At 38.4% G+C, this 27,466-nt stretch overlaps 2 protein-coding genes across 2 annotated transcripts; both read right to left on the bottom strand.

The window, feature by feature from the left end:
• Positions 1 to 1,311: 1,311 nt before the first annotated feature.
• On the bottom strand, positions 1,312 to 4,986 carry LOC104098230 (pentatricopeptide repeat-containing protein At4g19220, mitochondrial). The gene has a single exon (XM_009604903.4). It carries the CDS (start codon positions 4,801 to 4,803, stop codon positions 1,966 to 1,968), a length of 2,838 nt encoding a protein of 945 aa, XP_009603198.1. The 5' UTR covers positions 4,804 to 4,986; the 3' UTR covers positions 1,312 to 1,965.
• Positions 4,987 to 5,884: 898 nt separating this feature from the next.
• On the bottom strand, positions 5,885 to 16,526 carry LOC104098231 (arabinosyltransferase XEG113). Its single transcript, XM_009604904.4, has 13 exons — positions 16,087 to 16,526; positions 13,808 to 14,104; positions 13,495 to 13,700; positions 11,977 to 12,082; positions 10,351 to 10,607; positions 10,037 to 10,172; positions 9,158 to 9,252; positions 9,009 to 9,062; positions 8,582 to 8,695; positions 7,476 to 7,574; positions 7,274 to 7,390; positions 6,531 to 6,617; positions 5,885 to 6,415 (listed from the first exon to the last, which is right to left on the bottom strand). Exons 1-13 carry the CDS (start codon positions 16,259 to 16,261, stop codon positions 6,248 to 6,250), a joined length of 1,911 nt encoding a protein of 636 aa, XP_009603199.1. The 5' UTR covers positions 16,262 to 16,526; the 3' UTR covers positions 5,885 to 6,247.
• Positions 16,527 to 27,466: the final 10,940 nt, after the last annotated feature.

Here is a 27,466-nt window from a genome sequence, read left to right as displayed (position 1 = left end):
AGAAAATGAGATCACCTAAAATTTTATATCTTCCTATACAAATTTTATATTAACTAACATGGACAAATGCGCACGTTGTTACTAAATTGTTCATCTTTACAAGTTTAAAAGATATTCAATTATTTTCTATTTAACTATTACGTCAATATAATAAATAAGTGTTGCATCTTCTTTAACGTACCTCACTATTTTATATATATTAATCATTTTTCTTGTACACAAATTTTAATTGACTGACGCGGTATACACATGCAACACATGTACTCTAAAGCTAGTTCCACAAGTACTCTGAAGTTAGTTCTATGATAAGCGAAGAGTGGTAATATTAAACCGGACAAATAAGTATATAAAAATGGGATTTGTCTAGAAAAGGAAACCTTATGCGTAAACCTCTTATCAAGTCCAGTTCCCACTTTGTATAAAAAGATATAAACAGACTTTAGGGATCTGACACATCGTTAATGTAATGCACGTGGAGATAGGAAATTTTTCTTATTATAACCAAATGTGTATTTCGTATGTCCATTCTAGTAACATATAGTAAAAGGTAAAGTGTTTAAAGATTGCTTTGTGAAGATCATTGCACTGGATTTGACATTTATTATCCTTCCATAAGTTATTTTTAATTCTCTATAAAATACAAAGGTTCTTCTGATGATGGTCTAACTCTAACAGATTATCATATTGTCACCAACCAAGTATCATCTCGAAAAGATGAATATGTTTTCATTTAAATTGGCCCCTTTTTTCGCTTTCTTGCTCCTTTCAAAGGTTTTTAAATCTTCTTAACTGCTTCGTGTACTTATTTCTTAATATTCTGATTTTCTTTGGTAAAAATTTCTCTAACGCTGCCATTGCTAATGAATAAATATATATAAATATACGATGCAACAGGTTATGCACCATCAGTATTCAGTAGCACCGTGCCAGGCAACAGTAAAATTGCAATATTAACTGCGGCAAAGATGGTTCTCCAATGTGCGTCCACAACACCTGCTTGTGCCAACGCTGCAACTTATTCTTCCCTCCTCTTCCAACTGAATCTTCTGTAAGCCAAAAATGCACAAATTCCAGTTGTAAAAACTAAGATTGTACCCTCATACAAACAGTATTGAAAAAGAGATTAATCTTAGTATCAATGTTATTACAACCTATATCGTCTTCTAGAGATTTGGTGCAAGTATTTTCAAGGATCAATGACAAAGTTGAGGGTGTAAAAGATGGATTGTTGGGACTTTAATAAGACCAGGATGAGCGAAGACATTAAAATCCTATGAGATTATTAAATTTCTTTGAATATGTAACGCCACATGAAATAAGGTCTTGATTTTGGAATTAAGCATAATTGAGGATCAAAAAAGAAATTTTCCTTTCACTATAAAATGAAGAAATTCCGAAAAGATGTTTCACTTATATATTTGAAACAAGTTATACAACAAGAAAAGACATCAGCCAATCGACCACTCAAACGATCACCTGCTCCTCCTCGACATATATTTCACTCTAAGGATCGCTTCATTTTAGTGTTGGTACATAATAAATCTTTTAAAGCTCTAAATCTCACATTCATCCTACACTGACGTAAGTCTCTCACCAGACTAAGGGGGAAGAACAACTATTGAGCCTCAATCCCATGCTAGTTGGATCGGCTATATGAATCCTCAACATCACAAATGCTCTGTTTATGTCCAATCAGACCAACTAAAATATTTTGGAAAATTTTGTATTAACGCACATCATCAAGTTCTACCAGCAACAAAGGCCAATAAAAGCTGTTTAATTTCTTTAAGATGCTCGACAAAATGTTCTGTTAGCTGCTTTGCTCCACTAAACCAAAAATTTCTACATCATCCCCAGTCCTCCTACGGTGAGCAGGCTGACTGTCTGAACATTTAGAAAATAGACTCAGGCTGACTTGGTGGCAGTTTAGAAGATAAACTCTTCGCATGAGGTCTTGATGATGTTTCAGCTGGAGCCAACATCAATAAGACTGTAACCAGCAGATTTCTTTAACCCTTTTAGATGAACAATGTCCCTCAACTCTCCAGCCTCCTTCCAGCTTCCACTAGCAGCATATATGTTGGACAGCGCAAGATGATACCCGACATTCTCAGGTTCCAACAAAAGGAGTATGCTTGCTACTCGTTTCCCCAGTTGAAGATCACCATGATAATTGCAAGCGCTGAGCAAAGCACCCCAGATTCCTGGATCAGGTTGACTGGGAAGGTCTTTGATAAAATTGTACGCCTGCTGCAGCCTCCCTGATCGGCCTAACATATCAACTACACAGACATGATGCTCTGTGGAAGGGTGAACTCCAAACTCATCAAGCATACGAGTGTAATGCCAGTACCCCTGGTCAACAAGCCCTGTGTGACTGCAAGCTGTTAATAAGTTGATAAATGTGACTTTTGATGGAGTAAGTCCCGAATCAATCATCTCATGAAAGATTTCAATTGCTTTCTGGCCATTGCTGTGAAATCCATATGCAGAAATCATGGAATTCCAAGCAGCAACAGATCTCTCTGCTGAATTCTGAAACACTCGACGAGCAATGTCTAGCCTGCCACAGCTGCTATACATATCCACAAGAGCAGCTGATACAAACGCATTTTTGTAAAAACCACATCTGATGAGGTGTGCATGGATCTGTTTCCCATGTCTAATAACTCCAAGTTGTCGAAACGCTGAAAGAACGGTAGCCATGGTGATCTCATTTGGTTCAAACTCGAGTAAACAGAAAAATTCTATTGCTTCTTTAGCATTATTGTTCTGAGCTAAAGCAGATATCATGCAGTTCCATGAGCATAAGTTATGATGAAAACAAAGTTCGAACACTACTCTTGCACTTTCCACGTCACTCAGTTTTCCATACATAGTAATGAGAGCATTCTGCACACGAATATCTTGACCAGCTGAGGTCTTTAAAGCTAGGGCATGAATTGACTTTCCTTCACATGTCAATTCAAGATTTCCACAGGCTGGTATGACATTGACTAGAGTAATAGTATCATGGTTGATGTTGAACTTGAGCCTCATTAACTTGAAAGCATTTAAAGCTTCAGAGAAGTGGCCTTTCTGTGTGCATCCCGAGATCATCGTATTCCAGCTATCCACATCAGCAATATAAGCTATCTCCTCCAGCAATTTGAAAGAAGCTACTAGATCTCCACAAGAAATATACATGCAAATCAGGGAATTTACTATGATGATATTATTTAAAAATCCCAACTTCACCTCCCATGAGTGGATCAACCTTCCAAATTGGATTGAGTTGGGGGAATCACAAGCAGGAAGAATTCCCAGAAGAGTTGACAAGCTGCATTCTGAGTTCCAACTATGGAACTTCTTAAGCAAAGACTGAGCTTCTCTACACAGGCCATTCTGGGAATACCCAGATATTATGGTATTCCATGAAACTAGATCTTTCGTTGCCATATTTAAGAAGAGATGCTCAGCGTCCGTGACCCTTTTGCACTTAAAATACATATCCATGAGAGCATTCATCACCGACAGTTCTGCTCCCATCTCTCTCCGGATGGTGAAACAATGAATAGCTTTCCCTTCTCTCAATAGCATGAATTCTGCAGCTAGCGGAATAATGGAAATTAATGTCACAGCATCAGGTTTCAGAGTTCTTATGAACTGCATTTCATGAAGAGCATCAAACGCTTCACCGAATTTTCCATTCAAAGCGAATCCATTTATCATCGAATTCCATGTTATTATATCCTTCTGCTTCATTATATTAAAGATATTTTCAGCAGCAACAACGTCCCCAGACTGGGAATACAATGAAATGAGAGAATTTGCCACTGAAAGGTGGCAGCTTTCCTCATACCCTAGCTTTATTCCCCATCCTTGAATAACCTCACCACAACTAAACTCATCTAAACAAGCAGAAGCCACAATAGCACAAGAAAGACTCACACCATCAGCGCCTTTTTCCAAACTAGCCATCTGCTTGAAGTACCACAAGGACTTCTCAGGATGACCATTATAAAGACAACCACTAATAATTGAATTCCATGAAACAATATCTTTACATTCTACTTCTTGAAAAACACATTCCGATGAGCTCAAATCACTACATTTTGCATAAATATCAATAAGAGCATTTCCCAAAAGCGAATCCAAAAACATTCCCATTTTCAAACTTAAACAATGAACAATCATCCCCTTTCTCAAATCTCTCATATTAGACAAGGCAGAAACGACAATAACAAGCGTGGAAGAATCAAACTTCTTTCCTTCATTCACCATTTCAGCAAAGAATTTCGCTGCAAATTCGAAATACTTGTTCTTTATGCATGCTGTCATGATAGCATTCCATGTTACCACATCTTTACTTATAATTTCAGCAAAGAGAGCCAATGAAGAGCTAAAATGTTTGGTACTTGAGTAGATGATGAGGAGAGTAGTTACAGTGGGCAAATGAGCAAGCATGCCAGCTTTAAGCGCTAAGCCATGTGCTTGTGAAGTACTTAAGATATAAGGGCTTTCTTTAACCAACTTAACAAGTTGAAATATTTCATGGCCTTTGGCATTCTTGAAATCTTGAACTCTTCTATGCGGCATTTTATCAAACAGTTGGGTGGCAAGATAAGTGTAAGCACGAACTTGTGAATTCCCGCGTGTAATAAAAATGCATTTAATGTGCAAAAGGGTATGCGTAAATATGGGTTTTTGGGAAAGATTACGAAAAAGGAAGTGCAAAGGTGGTGGTACATGTTGAGGGAATTTGTTCGGCAATGATCTCCAGAAGAAAGAAGCTTTATATCCATTGCAGGACAGCTTTTTCATGAGTCATGACATGCCCATCTCAGATATGTTCTTTGCAATATTTCCGGTTGTTGTTTATACTAGCTGCTAACTGCGTTTGGTGTTTTGGCTCTTTGGCAAGGTTGAGTTTGTGAGAATGTTTTTTGTTTTTGCTTTGGTGTGCTATTTACAAATGGAAAAAGTATTACGTAAGATAAAATTTAGCATGCCATGCTTTTTTGGGGCCAAAAGTGCCAAAAGCTAAGTTACATGGCAGTTTAGCCGCCGTATCCGTGTCGACACGATATCAGTATGGGTGTGGGTATGGGATCCGTACCGGATCTGGTCAAATAATTTTGGGTACTTTGACCACGACGGATGAAAAAATTCGAGACGAGATACAATTCAATTCCCGAAATCAGAACCAAAACTAGAGTAAATTTGAAGAAAATAGTATGTTTTATCTAAGAAATCAATCATTTACTTATCTACACAACTTGAGAATAAAAAAGAAATTCACATTTTATAGGCTATACTTAAGTATTCCGCAAAATTTCTCATAATTTAGAGATATTTTTCTATTTTTATTTTTGTAAATTAGTTTTAGCCGGATCCCCTCACCCGTATTCGTACTAGGATCCGTATCCCCGAATCTTAGAATTTACATCTCGAAGGATCCAATTTCTAGATCCGCACCCGTGTCCGAGCAACTTAGGCCAAAAGTACTTTTTTCTAAAAATTGAGGTGTTTGGCCAAGCTTTTAGAAAGAAAAAAAAGTACTTTTGAGAAGAAGCAAAAATAGTTTTTGAGAAGCAGAAAAAATGTTAAAACACATAAAATGTTAAGATGTTAAAACATATAATATGTTAAAAAATTCAAACACATATATCATTTTACTTAGCTAGCTGAAATCGATTTTTTAACATCTTTTATTTTTTATTTTTTATAAAGATCGATTATTTTGTATGGTTGAACTCTCAGGCCATGGTTGAACTGTTGTTGATTTGTTGATTTGTTGTTTTGTCTCAATAGTATAAACCCCACTGCATCAGCAGTAACAAAAGTATGTTCTAACTATTTACGTTTTTAGATGAGATATCACATAATTCAACATGGATAGCACTTTTTAGCCTATAAAACAGAAATCTTATAGCCTGAGAAAAATGTTACAGAAAAATTTACACCGCTAACTTCTGAGTTCCGAGCAAGGAAAATTGCTCAGATCAGGATCATACATTCATCTTATTGTACTTCCTATGTCTGAACAATCAAAATCTCTTGCTTATACACAAAAAAAGCAAATATTTCCTATCCTAATCAAGGACTAATCCTCCATACCAAGCCTATGAATTAAAACGTACATTCTCTATGAAACATTGGTACAGCCCTCTTGAAGTGCAAGATGTTAAGAGGCATTGAAACAGAATTTTACACAGTTCTGAGGAGGGTAATACTCATGGAGTCCATGCTTGACGGTCAAGAAGCCTCACCAAGGCGGATGATCATCTTCAGTAGAGTTGGGAGCTGCTGCTTTCCAACCAGGTTTCTCATCCCAATACATATCATAGTATATATGACCTGGTGTGTGATTCTCCACACAGCACCAAATGCCTACATACCTCTTGACACGGTTCCTGAATTGTTCTTCCCTTGTCTGTTACAAATTCAGTACACATTATTCTCGGTTTCATTTAATCAAAAATTAATATATAAAGACTGAAAGGGAGAGAGAAAGGTGGGGGAAGGAGAGGAGAATGTGGGGATATTACCTTGTCCGTGAAGCCATCAAAGGCATCTTGCATTGATGAGAACTGGATTACTTTCACATCGTTAAACTTGGAGAATACCGTCTTCAACTGTTTATAATAAACAAAGTTTAGAACTTAAATGGCTATTTCTATTTGGTGACACTAATACTTTCTAAAAGCACATGAGGAGCTCATTAAAGTGTAAAGTTTTAGAAGACGTAACATTATGTTGCTGTTTCTACCCTCCCCTCCTTTTCCCGAGTACAATGAATGAGGTTCCAGGGAAGGGGAAGGGAAATGTATTTCTTGGTAAGAATTGAATCACTGCCAACTCTAGGGTGGGTGAAGTTGCCAGCCATTGAACCAGATAAAATTCCTAGTTGTTACTATTCAAACTATCAAGGCATCAGGTATTACGCTTGTCACATCTCCCCCAGTTTTTTCTTCTGGGTGTCTTGTCACTTGTACATATTTCATTTCTATGGTAGTACTTGGTTTTGTAGCAGTGGGAAAATATCTAATCCATCGCCAACTACTTCAGGTCTTACTGAAAGGAGCAAATTTACGACATCGATTTGTAAGCACTGTTGTCTACTATTTTGTGAAAGTTTGTCTTCTTGCCAATAGTAGTAATCTGTTTCTGATAAGAAATCAGAATTACTAAGACGAGAGGGTTGATCCAGTTATAGAGCCCTCCAAAAAGTGGTATAAGGGGATGGGTTGACCTGGTCCAAGAAAAAAGGGAAGAGATAAATCAGATATACCGTTTCTTCATTAGTGTGTTTGGGAAGTTTGAGAACCCCAGTTTGACTAGTACTGTTAACCTGACAGCCCAGTGACCCTTCATGGCAGAGATGTACATCAAGCCACGACTTTTTCACCTGAAAAGATAACAAGAGAGAATTAATCTATTTACTATATGATGCAAGCTTCTGGAGTAGACAAGGTATGACGCTAACGGAACACCTCTTGTGGCATTGATGGATTCTCGAATAATGAGTACTCCCTAATACTGATTCCAGGTCCGAATTCCTCATTTGGCATTTCCTTCAACATCACATTAATCTGTACAAAAAGATAGAAGATCAAGAAAGGTGAAGACTCATCAGTATCCATCTCATCTTTGACCTTTATAAAACTTCTGGACAGTGAATTAGAGTGCAGAGAAGTGCACTTCAGTTCAGGTCATAAACGCAAACATCAAAAGTATTAGAAATAGTAAGCTCTAGAGGAGAAAAGAAAAGTTCATAGCAATGACATCAAAATGATATTTTTCTGCGATACGATTTACACAGTTGACATTTGGAAGGAGTATGTTAGTTAAGATATACAGACAATAATGACCCAAAAACTACTGAAAGAAAACTGAACTTGAAAAATATTGACATATCAGAACACGAGGAACCTTCATTAACCTTTGGTTATTTTGGCAGATTATATATATTGGTCAAAGAAGATAAAATTTGCTAATCTCTGACAACACTATTTTACCGTATCCATGAGTATTCTAGATTAGTGTAAATATAGTTTAAAGCTTGATTTGCTCCCAGTAATTATATGCTATGTTGCGCGGACTCTCCAAAATGATGCCACACTCGTGTCGGATCCTCCAAAAATACACTATTTTTGGAGGATCCGACACGCACCCGGCAACATTTTCGGAGAGTCCGAGCAACATAGATTATATGGTGTAATTATGTATTGATTTTCTTTCCTTTCTTAGGGCATATAAACATAGTTAAACCCCATGAGGGAATAATCAAGCTGTGTACTCTCTCAAATTCTCTTCTTTCTCACAACAACATTATATTCTGGACTATTGACATATTTCCTTTACTCAATGGAGAACGATCGAACAGACCTTTAACTTCAATTCAAGACACAGGTATTAAAACTCCAGAAACTCCACATTCACATCTCAGTGTCATCTCACGAGCACAAAAACGAATGTGAAAGTAATTCATCGCGCAGAACTATATTTCCTTTTAGTAATTTCTTTGCTTTAGTCACAATTTTCTTGTCATCAGGTGAGGACATTTAAATAGTACCAGTTTAAAAAATGAAATATGTACCTCAAAAACATGATCCAAAGGACAAACAAAAGGTTGCCTTGTCAAAGAACCGTCCAGAATACCAGGATGTCCAAACCACAACCTATCCAACCTGCACCATAGGGGGGGCATTACCTAAAATCACAAAGAACAACATAAATCACGGTGTATGCTTTTCGCGTAACAATGAAAGAAAAGGTAATTGAACAGCCTTAATGGTTAAAGGAACAAGGACGTCGGAGCATGTCAAAACGCATCCAAAGTTCAGAGATGCGTCTGCCATGCTTATTGCCCAACGTATTGTAATTTATTGTGTGAAGTATCCATATAAAGGACAATGTCTTTTATCTTTTCATCTTATAGCTCACTATACGTGGCAAAAATGCAAAGTTCACAAATTACATGAAGCACGTAAGCTAATAAGTAAATGAACAGGGTAGTAACTCACCAAGGTACGATTCAGCACTGAAGCAACAGCAAGCGCAGTCCTTATTTGTTTCATCTAGGGGATAATAATTCAATAATCATACTTTAAAAATGCAAGAAAGTCCATAAAATTGCAGATAAAACAGCAGAATGGGGTTGGCTACTGCTTACCTGATAATTAACAAGAGCAAAGTGTGTATCTATGGAGTGCACTCCATCCAGTAACAAGTTCTTGGGGATTGTAGGCTTAAAAGTCAAAAGCCCTCCTGCACAAAGGATTAATTAACACACACCAAAGCATACTTACTTATTTTTTTTAAAAGGGGAATTATTACACCAAATTCATTGTTAGTAAAATTTTGTAGGAAGCGGGATATATTTCCAATAAAGTCTGATCTCGATCTAAGTAATATGATTTATTCATTTAAAACACAATTACTTCTTTCAACATTAAGGGGCAAAATTTGTTTGGAAGCTCACTTGTCCAAGCTTCATTTTCAAGATTGGAAAGTGTACCAACTTCTAAGGCCAAAAGGAACCTTATTTTTGATCAAATTTCGCTTAAAACTAAAGACAAGTAGCGGTTTGTCAATCAAAATATGTTGTAATTTACTAATGTGAAAAACGTAGAATATGGGACTAAGATGAACTTAATTGGAGCAGCATGGTCAGTGAGGATTCATAGCCGACCCCAACTTGCTTGGGATTGAGGTATAGTAATTGTCGTTATTGTACAAAGATTTAAGCATAACTGCATCTGTCCAGTCAGATATTGGTTCATGACTTTCGACAAATTCCATCATCTCAAAGTGGTTGTTGGATTCGTACGGGATCTAGGGAGGCCAGGTTGGAAGTAAGCTATTCACTTTTTCTTCAAGTTACACTAGTTAGAAAGTCCAATGAGCAGGCATAGAAGATGCAAAAGCAAAAGAGAGATATCTCTGAAGACTAGAAACTTGCAAAAAGAAAGGAGAGGAAACTTGAATGCTGAGTCACTGCTAGAGATATAAGTAAAAAGGAGATTAGAATGCTAATAGGGGTAAAGAAAACCTGGTGGATCATAGTATTCGGGTGGATCATAGAACACCATGGCTTCACGTAATCGGTGACGCTTTCCTTCAGTTCCAGCATATTGGAATGTTGTATGTACAGCATAAGGTTCCAATCTTAGATGTTGAAACATAGCCTGCAACAGCAAAAGGAGCATTAGGAACATTCTGCGGTTACCATAGTCAAAACTCAGGAGTAAGCAGCTAGTTCTGAGAAAAAATTAGGAAAGATTAACATTTTCATCAAGCGAGTAAACAGGATTTTAATATCAGGATGAGAAAAGAAATAAAAAAATCTCCAAAGTGAGGAATTACCTGGACGAAATAGGTGTGCCCACTACAAAAAATACTTGCTGGGAGAAGACCAAGCTTGAGATTTCCATCATAAGCATAGACGAGCCCACTGTCATCATCAACAGAAGGTCCCAACTGTCTGCGCACAAGTTCATTGAAACCATTCTGATCCCATATCTTGTCGTCAGCTAAAATCATTTCTTTCCATTCCCTGGCTAGTTTCTTTGAAGACTCAGTGGCCCGCCAGTGGAAGATTCCAATATTATAAGCAGCGCCAACTATGCAAGGAAGACATAAACTTCTTATTTAACAGATTGACTGATGAAGACGTCCTAATACCCAAAGAATAAAGGAAAACCAATAGGTTCCCAGACCGTGGATATATAAAACAACAAATGACTGTTTAATGACCCATCAACTATAACAGTAACTATGATATGCCCAGGAGAAGTGAAGTAACGCAGACTGCGGAGATTAGTTAACACCTAATGTTAAGCGTACTAATAATTTTTTGGGTAGGAGTCCAATTCTCTAATTCTTTTAAGGAGGAGTCCGATTCTCTAACTCCATGCATATGGCTTCACCCTACCAATAGACTTCCCCACAGACAAAAAAATAAATTCACAGGTTAAATGTTTGGAGACAAAGTCTCCCAAGCAAATGTTTGGAGAAAAAACACGGACCTCCCTTAAAATGTGTAGACAAAAATCACGATTGACACTAAAGATTTGTATCTCTCGATGTCTACAAATTAATCCAAGCTCACTAAAGCTTTTTGCCTACAAGATCTGGGAACCGGCTTTAGAACAATGATCATTGCATGCAGTTGCATTTAAAGATCGTTCTACACAATTCCATCCAACGTACAGGATAGTACCATTTATAGAATCCCAAAAGCACAACTTGAAAACAAACAATGAAATCTAAGCATCTCGGGAAACTATAATTTCTTGTGCATCAAAAGATCATTATGAGTCTGTTGTGATGCATAAAGTGGAGCATAAGACACGTTATGAGTTTCGCACTGAAGCTTTATAAGAACCACAGATCGATAGTAGTCGGAACACATTCAGATTTCAAGTGACTTGCTCTCTAAGCTTCCTTATTTGCACTCAGCAAGACTAATCACCTTTATACACCCTATCCCTCTATAACGAATAGGTCAATGAATTTCAGTGGATGCCAAAATCAAAAGCAAAAGCCACATCTTCCACGTTGAAAAGGAAGGATGCTGCTTCATTTAGCTACCGAACAGTATAGAAGTGTAATGTCACTGGTGATCAAACACTTATTTTCCATAGCTAATAAGATATCAATCACATACTAATGATCCACTTTAAAATACATGATCTGCTTTATATTTCACTCAATGTGATGAACAGGAAAGGTCTAGACAGTAAGTAAGCACACACTTGGGATAAAATCAGCACAGAGCTGTTCTCCATTACAAGTATTAACACCCTCGTGATTAGCGAGCTACATTAAACCTAAAATCTAAAATTACGCCAAGCATGAAAATGTCTTGGAACCAACTTATCTCTATGTAACAAAAGAAGTTACAGATAAAAAAGGATGGCATAAGAACAATTTGAAGTCATATGGTGATTCACCATCCTTTGAAAAGCTTTGTTTCCATCGAAGTCTTACCTTGTTGCCACATGTCCAATCTGTCATCGGTAACTGTTGGTACAACTTGATCAGTAGAGGTCAATACATCTGCTTCAGGGAAACGTGCAATATAAGGAAGAGGATTCTGTTCATTGAACATAGCATGCAGAATTTGGCATTAGAATTGGCAAGGTGAAGATATAGCAACGCGAAAATTCCACTTATCAAAAGAATATAAAAAATCAAAATAAAAAGAGCGCGAAACAAGAATTCCTCAAAGCACCTAGAGAGAGATACAGGCTAAGCAGTCAATAATTTAACAGCAAGAAAATATGAGAGGATGCAACAATAGGAAAACACTTAAGAAATTAGTGTACAGATAAAATAGAGAAGACATTAACAGCTTGAGTAGAAATAGTACACGAAGTTAAATTCCACAGGTAATGAAGGTTCTGGTACATGGACTCAGAAACACCAACTTCTCCCCTCTTACACCAAATTACACCAGCAACCCCCAATAAAAATATAGTAAGAAAGAAGGTCATTCATGTTAACTGGAAAAGTGCTAGCTGAATAAATTGATTATTCTCCCCATATTTAGCCGACATGCCACTAATAATGCACTGAAAAGCAAAGAATCAATATATTTGCAGACAATTTATATCCATATAAGGAATGACCGCTGATGCAGGAAGTATGCACAAGAAAGAGTGAGTATCTTGTCTTCTAGAATTTGAGGTCTCATATATTCACTAGACTTCCTAACACAGCTTGTCTAATCTAGCCCAACTTTACCAAGTTATAAATCATTAGATGTAAGAAATAATTTTTTCGAGTTTACAAAGCTTTGAAGTGTTCAACAAGTTTACTATTTTCTTACTTCATCTGGAAGGTTAATAAACTTGCAACTAAAAATACTGATAAATTGCTTTCGATTTGGTCTGCTCCAATGTTCATACAAAAAAGGAGGTGGTAAGTTTAAGGTATCCGTGCTCTTTTCCAATTAAATGGTGGAGATCATTTTTCTTCAATTGATATATTATGGTAGAGTATTATCAGTTAATCATCATGAATATTAGGTTTTCGTCTTGATTTCATATGGTGCCTGAGGCAATGTCATGTTCATGTTTCACCTAATGATATTCAGTGCAACTCCTAAATGCTTTTCCTTTTTTTTTTTTTGGGATTAAGTATTGCCTTTTCTGCTTCTTGTCCCACTCCATTTCTTTGCAAGAGAGGGAAAGAATGAAATCCTATCCTTTTGAACACAAAAATAGCCTTTTTTTTTATGCACCTACCCTGAATTCTTCAAATTGAAGTACTACCCCATCTAGTTAACCAATTAACAACTCATAATAAGACCTAAACTTTCAATTATCCAGAAGTTCTCATATATCAGCTAGTCTTCAAAAGATGGGTGAGTAGATAAGCAAATCATTACCTTTAACTACACCAATTAAATAGTAATAATAAGACCTAAATTTGCTATCAATCACCAGAAACTCTCAAAAATCAGCTAGGATTGAAAAGACAAGGAGTAGATAGACAAGGCATTACCTTTAACCACACCATATCAGTATCACACATTAGGAGTTCAAAGCCAAAAGGTAAGATAGAATCTATGAGTACAACTTTCTCTCTCCCCATTTTGTGAAATGTTGGTGAACCCCATCCAACATCTACAGTGCTCATATGGCTACCCATATCAAAAACTGGTACTCCTTTCCAATAAAGAGCCTCCAATAGCTTTGTGTCCATGGCACCTGACAATCACAGACTTAGTGGTTTTTTCACAAATCAAGTGATCAAAATATTACCCTCTCTATCAACAAACAGAGTTTATTGAAAGACAAATACATTTATCACTTACCGACGAGAAGGTTTTCAACACCCATGTCCGTCAAATGTTTAACCCACGTCAAGATAAAATCCATGAAAGCATAGTTACCAAAGGTCACAACTACAACATTGCCTATAACTCTTTCCTCAACCAGTTCTTTTGATAATCTGAAACTTTCTAAATATGGCATCTTTGAACCCGCAGGGGGAACTATCCAAATTGGCTTCAATAATTTGCTTTGAAGCTGGGGATTCAGAGGTGTTGAATCACCATCTGCTTGTAGACGAGAAAAATTTGATGCTTGACTAGAAGGTTCTGCTTTTGCATCTGGAACAGAAATTCATTGCTTTGATTTTCTTTTGTACAGTAGAAAGAACTAAAAATAGGCAGAGGAGAGGAAGAAGAAGGAAATACAGATTAAACTCGTTTTAAACATATCTAGCACAGACAAAACACACACATGTTGACGGAAGGTAAATTGAAGAGAACAGCAAAATTCAGGCATTTGGGGTGCTCTTATCTCTTGTTGCCTTCTGGAGATGATTCTCCAGAAACCTGAGTCATATGTTTCTCCTTTTTTCCCTATAAAAGCTAAGAATAGACTTCAAAGTTAATCAAATAAGCAAGATTTCTAGCCATTACCATAGTAGGAATGCGGACAATGGCTGGACGACAATCACCACTAGAGGACCGCAGTTCAAAGCAAGCCAAACTACTAGAGAGCAAGGAATGAAATACTCATAGCAATAGGCTCCAATTGGATTAACAAATTTGAAATCTATTGCTTGTAACTCTTCTCCACACATGCATCTCAGAAGAGTTCCAAATGCGAATGGTCTTTGTATGGCTATGGCTGAGAAGTCACGCATCATTTATACAATACAAATTTAGTACTTGGAAACTAATAGAATCCATCTGCATGCTAACACTGTATTTGGTTAGGGTAAAAAAGAGAAGGAGCTGGGGAATGGAAATAGAAGTAGTGGGTACAGGTCACTTCCTCATATGTTAAGGAAGTAAAAGACAAGGTGAAGTAAAAGAAAAGGGTTGAGTACCCTTCCACGTGAACTTTTACAATCTGTCCAAAACTAAACAAAAGGAGGAAGTATATTACACTTCTTCCCTTCCGGACATACAAAAAATCATAATCAATCATCAACGCTTCACCTCCAGGAAATAAATCAGTTACTTTTTCTCTCCTTGCACTCCTCTTGCATTATAGGAACCAAACAGTGTTAAAGTCGAAATTGATGAGCCAGACTTCGACCTCAATGTACACACTTTTCGTATCCAAGTCAACTAATATGACAACAACGCCAATGCCAAATTATGATAGGGGAAAAAAATTAACCAACCCTCCATACTTTAGTGAAGCAGTGACATAAATCAGTCACCGCAGAGCTCAAAATTGAAGCACCAAATGCTGCTTGGATACAAAAGTCAATCCAAACCAATTCGTTCGTCTTCCAGCACAAACATAAAACACTGTCACGATGTTCCATTTCCTGATCCAGTATTGCGTCCTCTTCTTCCCTCTTATTTCTTATATTCAGCTCCACAAGTGCAAACAATTTGCTATCATACTTCAAGATATTGGAATCCTCGAAGGACTAGTTCTCTTTACATTCTACCTTCTCTAACTATCTTCATACAAAGAAGACAGAAACCAGGGAAAAGAATAATGCTCGTGAATGTACAAACTTCAGAATCTAATAAAAATAGAAGAGAACGCTCTTTTTTCAAGACGTAACCAATGTCAACAAATTACGTAGACCATTGCTAAATTGGAAAGTCAGTGCAAAAGTGCAAGCTTTTGTTTTTAAATTTCTCCAGACACCCTAGTATACACCTATAAACACACACAAACATACAAGTATTGTAGAAAAAAAACAGAAAGCAGATATCTATTCTTAAGTACAATGATCACCAACCAACTCAAATGTCATGCAACCCACTGGACCGTGGCCCACCCCACCCAAAAGAAAAAGAAAATGCTCATAAAAGCAAACCTCAAAATCTTATAAAGTAGAAGGGGGAAAACCCATTCTCAAGACATAAGCAGCTAATTAACAAAGTTAATGAGCTATTAATGGGTTAAGTATATACAAAGTTATATAGTGTAAAGATTATTTTACACAATCAGTGAATTCATTTTTTGTGAGATTACCAACTAATGTTCAAGAGATTTACCTGTAATTAAGTGGATATTTTACATGGTTAGTGTATAGAACTTAAACTCATACAGATATACACATAAGTAAATTAGAAAAGCATAAACCCAAAAATGCCAAATGCAATTGTTAAAGTACCTGAAGAAGCAGAAGGAGCAATGGAGAGAGAGAAGGTGGAGGAATGAGGAGAAGAGTAAATGGCTGAAAACACATAAACAGAAGAGAATACTATCCCGATCAACACCGTTGCATAGATCGTCAAGAACAATGGCTTGGAATTCGCCATTTCCTTAAATGGATTGTTCCAAGCCATAATGTTTTTCACTTTTTCTTTGAAAATCCCCCAATCCTCCTACTCTACACCATTTTTGTCTGATAAAACAAACTAAGGAAAAGAAATATATGTTTGAAGTATCAATCTAGCTGTGTAGCAGAAGGGGGAAGTAGTGTGGCAGCCAGCCTTCAAAGTCAACCGCCACCAGCCTGTCTGAAACCCGAATCTGTTTGAATGAAAAAAACTTCAATTTGGAAAAATGAAATTGGAAATGTAGAATTTTAAATGTACAGACAGATTGATTGATTAATTAAGTAGTGATAATTGGATTAAGTAGAAATCGTGCTGCTAGTGGAGTTGTACTTGGATCGGTGGCTTTTTTCATTTATATTTTTTTATTATGACAGATATAACAAAACAAATTGACCAAGGCAAGTGGCGACGACAGACCTTTTCTTTTTTGGAAAGAGATGGCTACTTAAAACAAGTGTGGTTTATACTTTTAATAAAAATTTAAGACATAAAAAGTGAAAAAGATATGGAAAAGAGAAAAATATTTGTGATGACCGATAGGTCATTTAGAGTTTTACCCTTTATTTCTATGTTCCGAGACCTCGAATAGCTCCGTTTAGCTTTTCTCGATTTGTGTGCGCAGCCCGTGTCCTTTTTCCGGAAGGTTTTTATGAGAAAATTAATAAAAATGTGAAATCGTGCCTTAAAACTCATTTGAGTTGACTACGATCAACGTTTTGTGTAAACGAACCCATATCAGTGTTTTGACGGTCCTGGTGGGTTCGTATCGTAATTTGGGACTTGGGCGTATGCCCGAAATCGAATTCGGAAGTCCCTAACTTGAATTAACGCAATTTGTTGAAAACTAGAAATCTAAAGGTTTAAAGAATTCTTAAGTTTGATCATGATTTGACTTTGGTGCTACCGGGTTCGGATTTTGGTTCCGAAACTTGATATAGGTTCATTTCAGTATTTATAACTTGTCTTCATAATTTGATGCAAAACGAAATTGATTTGACGTGATTCGGACGTCCGGTTGAAAAAATTCATCAGTTCTTAAGTTTTTTGAAATTTTTATTTATTTTTGGTGTCTGATTCATAGTTCTAAGTGTTATTTTGGTGTTTTGATCGCGCGAGCGAGTTCGTATGATGTTATTACACTTGTGTGCATGTTTGGTTTGGAGCCTCGAGGGCTCGGGTGAGTTTCAGACGCATGGCGCAGTGTTGAAAGAGATTAGGACTTTGCTGGTTCTGGCGCACATGCCTCAAACCTTGCACTTGTGAGGTTAGGTTCGCATTTGTGATAGTACAGGGCTTCTGTCAGGTTCGCATTTACGAACAATTTTTTCGCAATTGCGAAAAGGGGCTGGGACAACAGGGATCACAATTGCGTTCAATTGGTCACTTTTGCGAAGCTCCAGCGTTTGCATTTGTGAACAAATCATCGCAAATGCGATGACAACAAAGATGTGAGCTTCTTCGCATTTGCGAAGCATTTCTCGCATTTGCGGGGTTCGTATTTGCGAACCCCCAGGTCGCAATTGCGACATTTGCGCCTGGACAAAGGAGGGAAAAATGGAATTTAGCTCATTTCTTTCAAACTCTCAACCCTAAACATCCTAGAGATGATTTTCCCAAGAGATTTTCTTCCTAAATTCTTTGGTAAGCAACATTAATCTATTTCTTTTCAATTACTCATTACATTTCATAAGTTTTCAACATCAAATCTAGGATTTTCATGGTAGAAATTAGGGATTTGGGTAGAATTAGAGATTTTTGTAAAATTAAGATTTAGACCTAAAAGTGAGGTCGGATTTCGAAACTAACTTTATAATCGGGCTCGAGGGTGAATGAATAATTGGGTTTTGGTCCGAATCTCGGGTTTTGACCAAGCGGGCTGAGGGTTGACTTTTTGAAAAAAGTACAAAGATCTTAACTTTATGTATTGTAATTTATTTCCCTAGCATTGTTTGATATTATTGAGTCGATTTTGGTTAGATTCGATTGGTTTGGAGGCGAATTTTAGAGGAAAATCCCCGGTTGAGTTTTGATTTGCTTGCAGAGCTAGGTAAGTATCGTGGTTAACCTTGACTTGAGGGATTAGGACTTGTTTGCCTATTTTCTACGTGATTAACGTGTGGGTACAATATATATATGATGTGACGAGCATTTATGCATTGTTGTTGGGATAAAGCATGCGGGTGAAACTTGTTGCCTTGTGATTTGTTGCCTTCTTAGTTGTGATATACATGTTTATGTTAGATTATTACTTATTTGATCATTTTTTCTGTAATTATTGCTTAATTAGTAATGGTTAAGTATTTTGGCAGTTGAGGTTTGGTATCTTGGCATCATATTCGACTTAAAGCACATTCTCTGCACTATTTACCTCCCGAATTTATATTATCTTTACTACATGGTAAGGGAGAGTGTTAAAGCACGAAGGATTATGTCGTACTATTGCATTATCTCATTTATTGATTAATACATAGTGAGGAAGAGAATTAAAGCACGAAGGGTTATGTCGTGTCATCTATATCATTTGTTCATTGTTACATGGTGAGATCGAGAGTAAAAGCACGAAGGGTGATGTCGTGCCATCTATATCAAATATTCATTGTTACATGGTCAAATCGAGAATAAAAGCACGAAGGGTGATGCCGTGCCATTTTATTTTACTTATGTCATCATTTCATGGTAAGGATGATAGTAAAAGCACGAATGGTGATGTCGTGCCATCTTTATACCGTATGTTTATCGGTCTTCATTGGTTGATGAGTTATTTGGCTATCTTGTGATGTCATACCTAACATAGTTATCGTATCTTTTCCCACTTTCGCATATCCCCTCCCAATTGTACATTGTTAAATCTCTTTTTTGTTGTTGTTTTATATATATATATATATATATATATATATATATATATATATATATTTTTACAGGTTTAATTAAGTGAGTGCCTTGTCATAACCTCGTCACTTTCTTGTCGAGGTTAGGCTCGACACTTACGGAGTACATTAGATCGGTTGTACTCATACTACACTTCTGCACTTCTTATGCAGATTTTGGTATTGGTCCCAGCGGTGCGTGAGGTACGTCAGCTAGGATTATTGCATACAGAGACTTGAGGTAGATCTGCTGGCGTCCGCAGACCTTGGAGTTCCCTTCCTCTTCCCTCTTTTACTGTTCATTTCATTCGAAGCAGTTGTATTTATTTCATACTCTGTTTGTAAAACTTCTAGTAGCTCGTGTACTCGTGGCTCCGGATATTTGGGAGTAGATATTATTACATGGTTTATGTTGGTGTTGTATTAGATTGAGTTCCTATCTCTCGTTAATTATCAGCACCTTATTTTAAACTTTTAAAATTTGGCTATTTAACTATCTCACGTCAGCTTGCCTAGCAAGTAAATGTTAGGCGCCATCACGACCCCGAAGTTGGATTCCGGGTCGTGACAAGTTAGTATCAGAGCACTAGGTTGCCTAGGTCTCAAGAGTCACGAGCAAGCTTAGTAGAGTCTGGAGGATCGGTACGGAGACGTCTGTACTTATCTTCCAGTGGCTATGGAGTTTAGGAAAAATATCACTTCTTTCTTACTCGGTCGTGCGGTTTTATTCTATTATTGGTGATTGAACCATTCTATTCTTTTTCTCTCGTAGATGCGAGAACATGCACTGCATCTACAGCTGGACAGGAACCGGAGCCCCAAGTGGCAATTACGACCAGGGGCAGAGGTCGAGGCCGAGGTCGAGGCAGAGGCACAGCCTAGAGCTCGAGCAGCAACACTTGCAATGGAAGCTCAGGTAGATTTTGAGTAGGAGGTTCCAGCTCAAACTGTACCCGTCGGACCAGCTCAGTTTTCGAAGGGGTTCATAGACACTCCAGTGCTTCAGGATGCTCTAGCCCATTTGGTGGGCCTTATGGAGAGTGTGACCCAGACCGGTACATTTCCGGTGGCACCAGCCGTTTCTCGGGCTGGGGGAGGAGCACAGACTCCCGCTACTCACACTCCGGAGCAGGTGGCTCCCGAGTATCAGATTCCAACAGCCCTGCCAGTTGGGGTGGTTAAGCCGGTTGTTGCAGCACAGGCCGGTGATAGGCCCGCTATATCTTCTGAGGCTATGTTGAGGTTGGATGAGTTTACCAAGCTCTTTTCTGTTCATTTTAGTGGTGCATCTTTTGAGGACCCACATGATTTCCTGGGCCGTTGCCATGAGATGTTGCGTAACATGGGTATAGTTGAGACCAATAGGGTCGATTTTGCAGCATTTCAGATGACTGGTTCCGCCCGGAGATGGTGGAGAGATTATATGTTGACTAGACCAACTGGGTCGCCTGCACTTACCTTCTTTTTTTTAAACGAATCCACTAGGCGATGTGCCTAGGGCTAGTTTTTATAAATATAATAAAAATAAAAACAAATAAAGTGTTGTCTTACGATAAATAAGACCATGAGCTATGTCTAATCCATATATCCTAGTATCAATTTTGAGTCTATGATACCCAAAACTGATACTACAATTTGAGCTAGGTAAAGACATGCAAAATTTAAAAACTAACCTATTACAGTAGTAGCCATAATCTGCCCGGATTGTTCAAGATTTAAGCATCCTTCTAGTGTATGTTCCTTTTTGCACAAATAGTATTCAACTTGTGAGGTGATCTTCCATGTCTATAAACAGCATCCATATATTGGAATAAGGCAGCTTCACCAAAATTGCCTAGTCTTGTGAGAATCTGGGCAGTGTTATCTCTTCTTTGTGCTTCTAATACAAGAAGCTCCTTGTTGCTCGATTTGATTGTTCCTTCTACTCTTGAGAATGCATGGAAAAATCCTTCATGAATGTTAACCATGTGATCTGATACGTAAATGCAGTCTTCAATAGTATCCATCTGTGAATGATCATGTTGTTCATCCCATTTATCATCTCATTTTCATGGCCTTTCATTATTTGATATTTCTAGAAAAGTTCATTCCTGTCACTCTCAGAGAGGAGTACCGTAGGCAGTTCAAGCGTCTTCGCCATGCCACTATCTTGCTTCCTACTGAGAGGGAGAGAGTGAGGAGATTTATTGATGGGCTCACATTCACTCTCAGGCTACAGATGGCCAAGGAGACCGGGAGTGATATTTCTTTCGAGACAGCTATAGATATTGCGAGACAGATCGAGCTGGTTCATACTTAGGAGAGGGGGCCGGTGTCTGATAAAAGACCTCGTCATTCCGGTAGTTTCAGTGGTGCCTCATCTGGAGGCAGGTGTTCTTTTGAAAGAGGCCACCCTTCCAGTCCGTTTTAGTCAACGCTTCAGGCACCCAATGGTGCTTCAGGCAGTCGGGGCCCCTATGTGTCTCATCCTGAGCAGCTAGCCTACAATGCACCACCAGCTCCTATTAGTTCACCTCCGATCCAGAGTTATCGGATTGGTTACCCAGGTCGACAGGGCTAGTCCTAGGGTCAGTAATCACAACAATCGAGGGCTTGTTATACTTGTGGTGATCCGAGGCACATTGCTAGATTTTGTCCCCGATCACAGGACAACGTGCAGCAGTAGGGTTCTCGTTCCATGATTCCGGCACCAATTGCTCCACCGCCCGCTCAGCCAGCTAGGGGCAGGGGTCAGGCAGCCAGAGGTGGAGGCCAGCCATCTAGAGACCGTCCTAGAGATGTGGTTCAGAGTGGTAGGGCCCAGCCCTGATGTTATGCTTTCCCAGCTAGACCTAAGGCTGAGTCATCTTACGCCATTATCACATGTATTGTTCCAGTTTGCCATAGAGATTCTTTAGTCCTATTTGATCAGGGATCTACTTATTCCTACGTGTCATCATATTTTGCTTCATATCTGGTTATGCCTCGTGATTCTTTGAGTGCTCACGTCTACAAAAGAAGAGTAGACATTGAGTGCTACATGTCATACTATTTTGCTTCATATATGGTTATTTTAGACCCAAACTCATTCACGAATGGAGATAATATATATTTTCATTAATTAGACAAAAAGGTGTTCACGTCTACAATACCAATTCATTTCCAATAGTCCATCATTTTTAAAGTCTCAAATGGACAAATAATACAACCACAACATAACATATTTTTATCTTTCCCAGCACCAATACATAACCCACACTATGTCTACGAAGCTTTTATAGATAAAGAAGAGTACAATGATAATGCCGGCAACAAGGTCCCGGCTATACCTCAAACAAAATACACAAAGTACAAAAGATACATGACCCAGGGATGAAGTGGGGCTCACCAACTCAGCTAGGAAGAAGGTGTACTGCTATCACTGATAAATATCTCCTGTTGTGGAACCACCTGCATCCATTTAAAGATGCAGCGCCCACGGCAAAAAGGACGTTAGTACTGTCGAATAGCACTAGTATGTATAACTAAACACCCTCTCAATAGAATGACAAATAATACAAATAAGATTATCATAATATCAATGAAAGTGTTAATCAACATCAAGCCTCAATTTAGGATCCAGACAGTGTTCAAATTAATTTTCATATCTCACATTGGAAAATTTTTAGTATTGATATACTATTGTCCACAATACCATTATTCACAAAACCAATTACAAAACCAGTACCACCGTACTCTCAGCACGGAGTCCGATCATGACCCGATCGGCTAGGCTATCTCATTAGAGACATCAACCACAATTACTCTCAATATCAATACCACTATCTTTAACACGGAGTCCGATCACGACCCGATCGGCTAGGCTATCCATTAGGGACATCGACCACAATCACAATTTCAATTATAATTTCCAGCACAATCACCACCATGTGTGCGGCATGGTGTCCGATCACGACCCGACCGACTAGGCTGTCTTATTCGAGACATCAACCTTTTTATATCAATCATTGCATTTCATATTACTTTCACATCTTTTCATTTCATTGGCACTAATGGCCATAATTATAAGATCATTCTTGGCACGTTGGCCATATTCAGTATTTCCTACTCACCTTTTCAATTTCAAATATCATCATCATCATCAACAACAAATACAATTCAAATCAAGGTATATAGTACACATGTGTACAATTTAGAGTCTAAGGCACATAGAGATATTTCACAAAATTTTGGCATAATAGCCTTCGTTTGAACTTGACTTGAAGTCGAAATATTATTAATGTACAACCCATATTTTAACACATCCTCAATTGATAAGATAACATGAATAAAGCATTTGGGATACTTGTTGAACATATATCTTTCAACCCATTCTTACTCGGAATAGCCAATTTTATAATGAACCACTCGGGACTTACATAATTTGTATGAATATCGTGGGATTCAATTCTATGAGAAGAGTTTAGACAACATACCTCACTTGAGAATTCTTACACTCTAAATGTTCCGGAATTCTTAGCAACATCAATGTATTGTAGAAATATAACAAATTGAATCAAAATTAGGAAGATGATCATAGTTCTAGCTCATTTGAGCATTTTATCAAACACTAGGTGTGCATAAGGTTTTCAAGGTCCTTTTATGGAGAATCTCATCATCCCACAACCCAATCTTTATCATGCTTAGTTCAACAATCTTCCTACACCCCTTGATATCACATGCATGTAAAATAAACAACCTCATGCCCAAAAATTATCTTGCTAATTACCCATTTCTAGACAAAATTCGAAATTGAGGGTTGGGGTGTAGAATCTTACCTTTAGGATTAATACCTAGTGCATTTCCCTTCTTAATATTCCAAAACTTGAGCAAGAATTGAAGAATAATTTATTAAGAAACACCTTCTCACTCTAGGGTACTCTCTCTCACTCTAAAATATCAGATTATAGCTTAAAATTCACCCCAAACGTGTATTTAACGAAGTAGGGTCGGGTTTTAAAAACCCAAAAATGAAGCTCCGGAACAGGTTCTGCAGTCGCATATGCAATCGCATAATGGTTATGCATACCGCATATCGGTCGCATAATTGGTGTCCAAAATGACCAAGAATCTGTCTGTGTCTGCGGTCACTGTGCGATCCGCATAACTGTTCTGCAGTCGCATAGTGCACGACATAACAGTTATGCGGTCGCATAGTCGACCGCATAATTGCTTTCCACTGGCCCAATTAATTGCCTCACTCTGTGGCCATTATGCGGTCCACAGAGTGATTTTGCGGTCGCATAATGGACCGCATAAACGCGCTTTTCCGTCAAATTTTTTTCTTTACTTTTCGGTGCATTGTTCAACCCAAAAGTCCGAGCCATGGCTCGCAAGCTCGACGCGAAGAATTTCTACGATCCTCAAACACGTAAGCCTAGTCCGGCACCATGAAATATTATTTTCTTTGCAAATTTTACCGGACTTTACACTTAAGTACTTTGAAAATTTTTGGGGTGTTACATTCTCCCCCACTTAGGATCATTCGTCCTCGATAAGGGTAAAAATCTGTCATTAGCACCTTATGCAACTCAGTTTGTTTTATACCACACACTAGTAGCCCCAAATTTGACTAACTCCCTAAATTTCTAAAAATTTTGCAAGAGTTTCCCTTGTAATTAGGCCTATCCACCTGTCAGAGAGCACCAGAAACACATCCTAATAACATATACATATTCCAACGACGTAACATAATACAAAACAATATCAATTGTGGCCTCATAAGCAATATATTTCCAGAAAGGAACACCTTTAACACCAATTGTTCAAATGATACAAAATTCATAAAAGTAAGTCTTATAATTTTCCTAGATCACAACTTTATAAATACATGGTCATTTAAACAAATAAGAATACTTTTTCTTCATTTCTTCGTCGGTCTCCAAGTAACCTCTTCAACCTGTTGTTTCGCCACAATACTTTCACAGAGGCAATTTCTTTATTTCTCAATTTTCGGACTTGCCGATCAATAATAGAAATTGGAATCTCTTCATAAGTCAATTTCTCATTTACCTCAATAGTCTCAATCGGAACAATGAGTGTTGAATCTCTAACTACTTTCTTCAACATAGACACATGAAACACTGGGTGTACTAATGACATCTCAGGTGGTAGCTCAAGCTTGTATGCCACCTCACCGATCCTCTGAATGATTTTGTACGGTCCGACATACCTCAGACTCAATTTCCTTTTCTTACCAAATCGCATTACCCCTTTCACGGGGGAAATTTTCAATAATACCCAATCATCTTCTTTGAACTCCAAATCCATACAACAAACATTCGAATAGGATTTCTAATGACTCTGAGCAGTCTTTAACCGCTCCTTAATGATTTTAATTTTTTCCATAGCCTGATGTACGAGGTCTGGCCCTATCAACTCTGCTTCCCCAATTTTGAACCACCCAATGGGATATCTACATCTCCTACCATATAAAACCTCAAACGGTACAATCTGAATGCTAGCATGATAGCTATTGTTGTATGCAAATTCTATAAGTGGTAAATGATCATCTCAGCTACCTTTGAAGTCTAGCACACAAGAACGCAACATATTCTCAAGCGTTTGAATAGTCCGCTCTGCCTGCCCGTCAGTCTGCGGGTGAAAGGTTGTACTAAGATTCACCTGAGTGCCCAAACCTTGCTGAACTTTCTTCCAAAATTTAGCAGTGAATCGTGCTCCCCGATCAAATATGATGGAAACTGGGGTGCCATGCAACCTGACTATTTCTTTGATATATAACTGAGCATACTGCTCTGCTGTGTCAGTAGACTTAACCGGCAAAAATTGTGCTGATTTCGTGAGTCGATCCACAATCACCCAAATCGAGTCAAACTTACGAGGAGTACGAGGTAATCCTACCACAAAATCCATGTTAATCATTTTCCACTTCCACATTGGAATTTCCATATTCCGTGCCAACCCACCGGGCCTTTAGTGTTCGGCCTTTACTTGCTAACAATTCGGACTTCTTGCCACAAAGTCCGCCACATTCCTCTTCATATCATTCCACCAATAGACTTCCTTAAGATCATGATATATTTTTGTAGAACCTGGGTGCACGGAATACCTAGAAGTGTGGGCTTCAGTCAAAATTCTTTCACGGAGACCATCCACATTTGGAACACATAGTCACCCTTGGTACCTTAGTGTACCATCATCCATGCCAAGAGAAATGGCCATGGTCTTATGTTTATGAATCCCCTCTTTCAATTGCGCCAACAATGGATCGTTGTGTTGTTTCTCTTTGACTTCCACAACAAGCGATGATTCAGTCCTATTTTGCATAATTACCCCTCATTCACTAGAGTCCGCAAGATGAACTCCCAAACTAGCCAATCAGTGAACTTCTTTGGCCAATGGCCTTTGATATGTCTCCAAGTGTGCTAAGACACCCATAGATTTTCGGCTAAGAGTATCCGCCACAATATTAGCCTTCCCCGGATGGTATAAAATATCAATGTCATAATCCTTGAGTAATTCAAGCCATCTTCTCTACCTCAGATTTAATTCCTTCTGTTTGAAAATATATTGAAGGCTCTTATGGTCCGTGATGACGATGTTGGGCGCCATCACGGACCATAGGAGAAATTGGGTCGTGACAATATGGTATTAGAGCACTAGGTTCACGTAGGTCTCACAAGTTATGATCAGGCCTAATAGAACCTTGCAAATCGGTGCGGAGACATCCGTACTTATCTTCGAGAGGCTATAGGGTGTTAGGAAACTACTCTTTCTTCATCTCCTATCATGCAGTTGATGTTATGCTAAGTATCGTTCTCTTATTCTCTTACAGATGGTGAGAACGCTCGCGGCAGATGTACCCGACCGTGGAGGAGTTGCTTCCCCTATTGCTAGAGGCCGAGGGAGGGCTCCAGCTCGTGGTAGAGGGCGAGGGCATCCTATAGTTGCTTGAGTTATACCACTAGCGGATCTAGTAAAGGATCCTATTATTGAGAAGTAGGGTGAGGTGACTGCAGCGGAGCCAGCCCCAGTGGATTTCATGTCCGCACTGGGATTCCAGGAGGTCATGGGCCGTATGCTGCGGTTCATGGATTCTATGACTCAGACTAGTTTATTTCCAGCGGACCCAGCCACATCTCAGGCGGGAAGAGGGGGGAATAGACCCCTACCACTCAGGCTCTAGGGCATGCAACTTCCGTATATCAGACCCCGAGCGCACTACCCATGGGTGCAGCTCAGCCAGTTGCAGCAGCTATACCTAAGACCAGACCAGCTGTGGCCGGCGAGCCACAAAAGCTATTGGACAGATGGACCAGGCTTCATCCTCCTGTCTTTAGAGGTGAGTGACATGAGGACCCCCAGG

The sequence above is a fragment of the Nicotiana tomentosiformis genome, chromosome 8 (genome assembly GCF_000390325.3).
Source record: "Nicotiana tomentosiformis chromosome 8, ASM39032v3, whole genome shotgun sequence".
Taxonomy (NCBI): domain Eukaryota; kingdom Viridiplantae; phylum Streptophyta; class Magnoliopsida; order Solanales; family Solanaceae; genus Nicotiana; species Nicotiana tomentosiformis.
This window is presented reverse-complemented; position numbering and strand designations above follow the sequence as displayed.

What these genes read in the sequence shown, in the direction of transcription:
- LOC104098230 (XM_009604903.4), bottom strand. Translation starts at nt 4,803, where the DNA reads ATGAAAAAGCTGTCCTGCAATGGATATAAAGCTTCTTTCTTCTGGAGA.
- LOC104098231 (XM_009604904.4), bottom strand. Translation starts at nt 16,261, where the DNA reads ATGGCTTGGAACAATCCATTTAAGGAAATGGCGAATTCCAAGCCATTG. An exon ending in TGCTCCTTCTGCTTCTTCAG is followed by an intron (nt 14,105 to 16,086) that starts GTACTTTAACAA and finishes TTTCTGTTCCAG; the next exon opens with ATGCAAAAGCAGAACCTTCT. An exon ending in TGTTGAAAACCTTCTCGTCG is followed by an intron (nt 13,701 to 13,807) that starts GTAAGTGATAAA and finishes TGTGATTGTCAG; the next exon opens with GTGCCATGGACACAAAGCTA.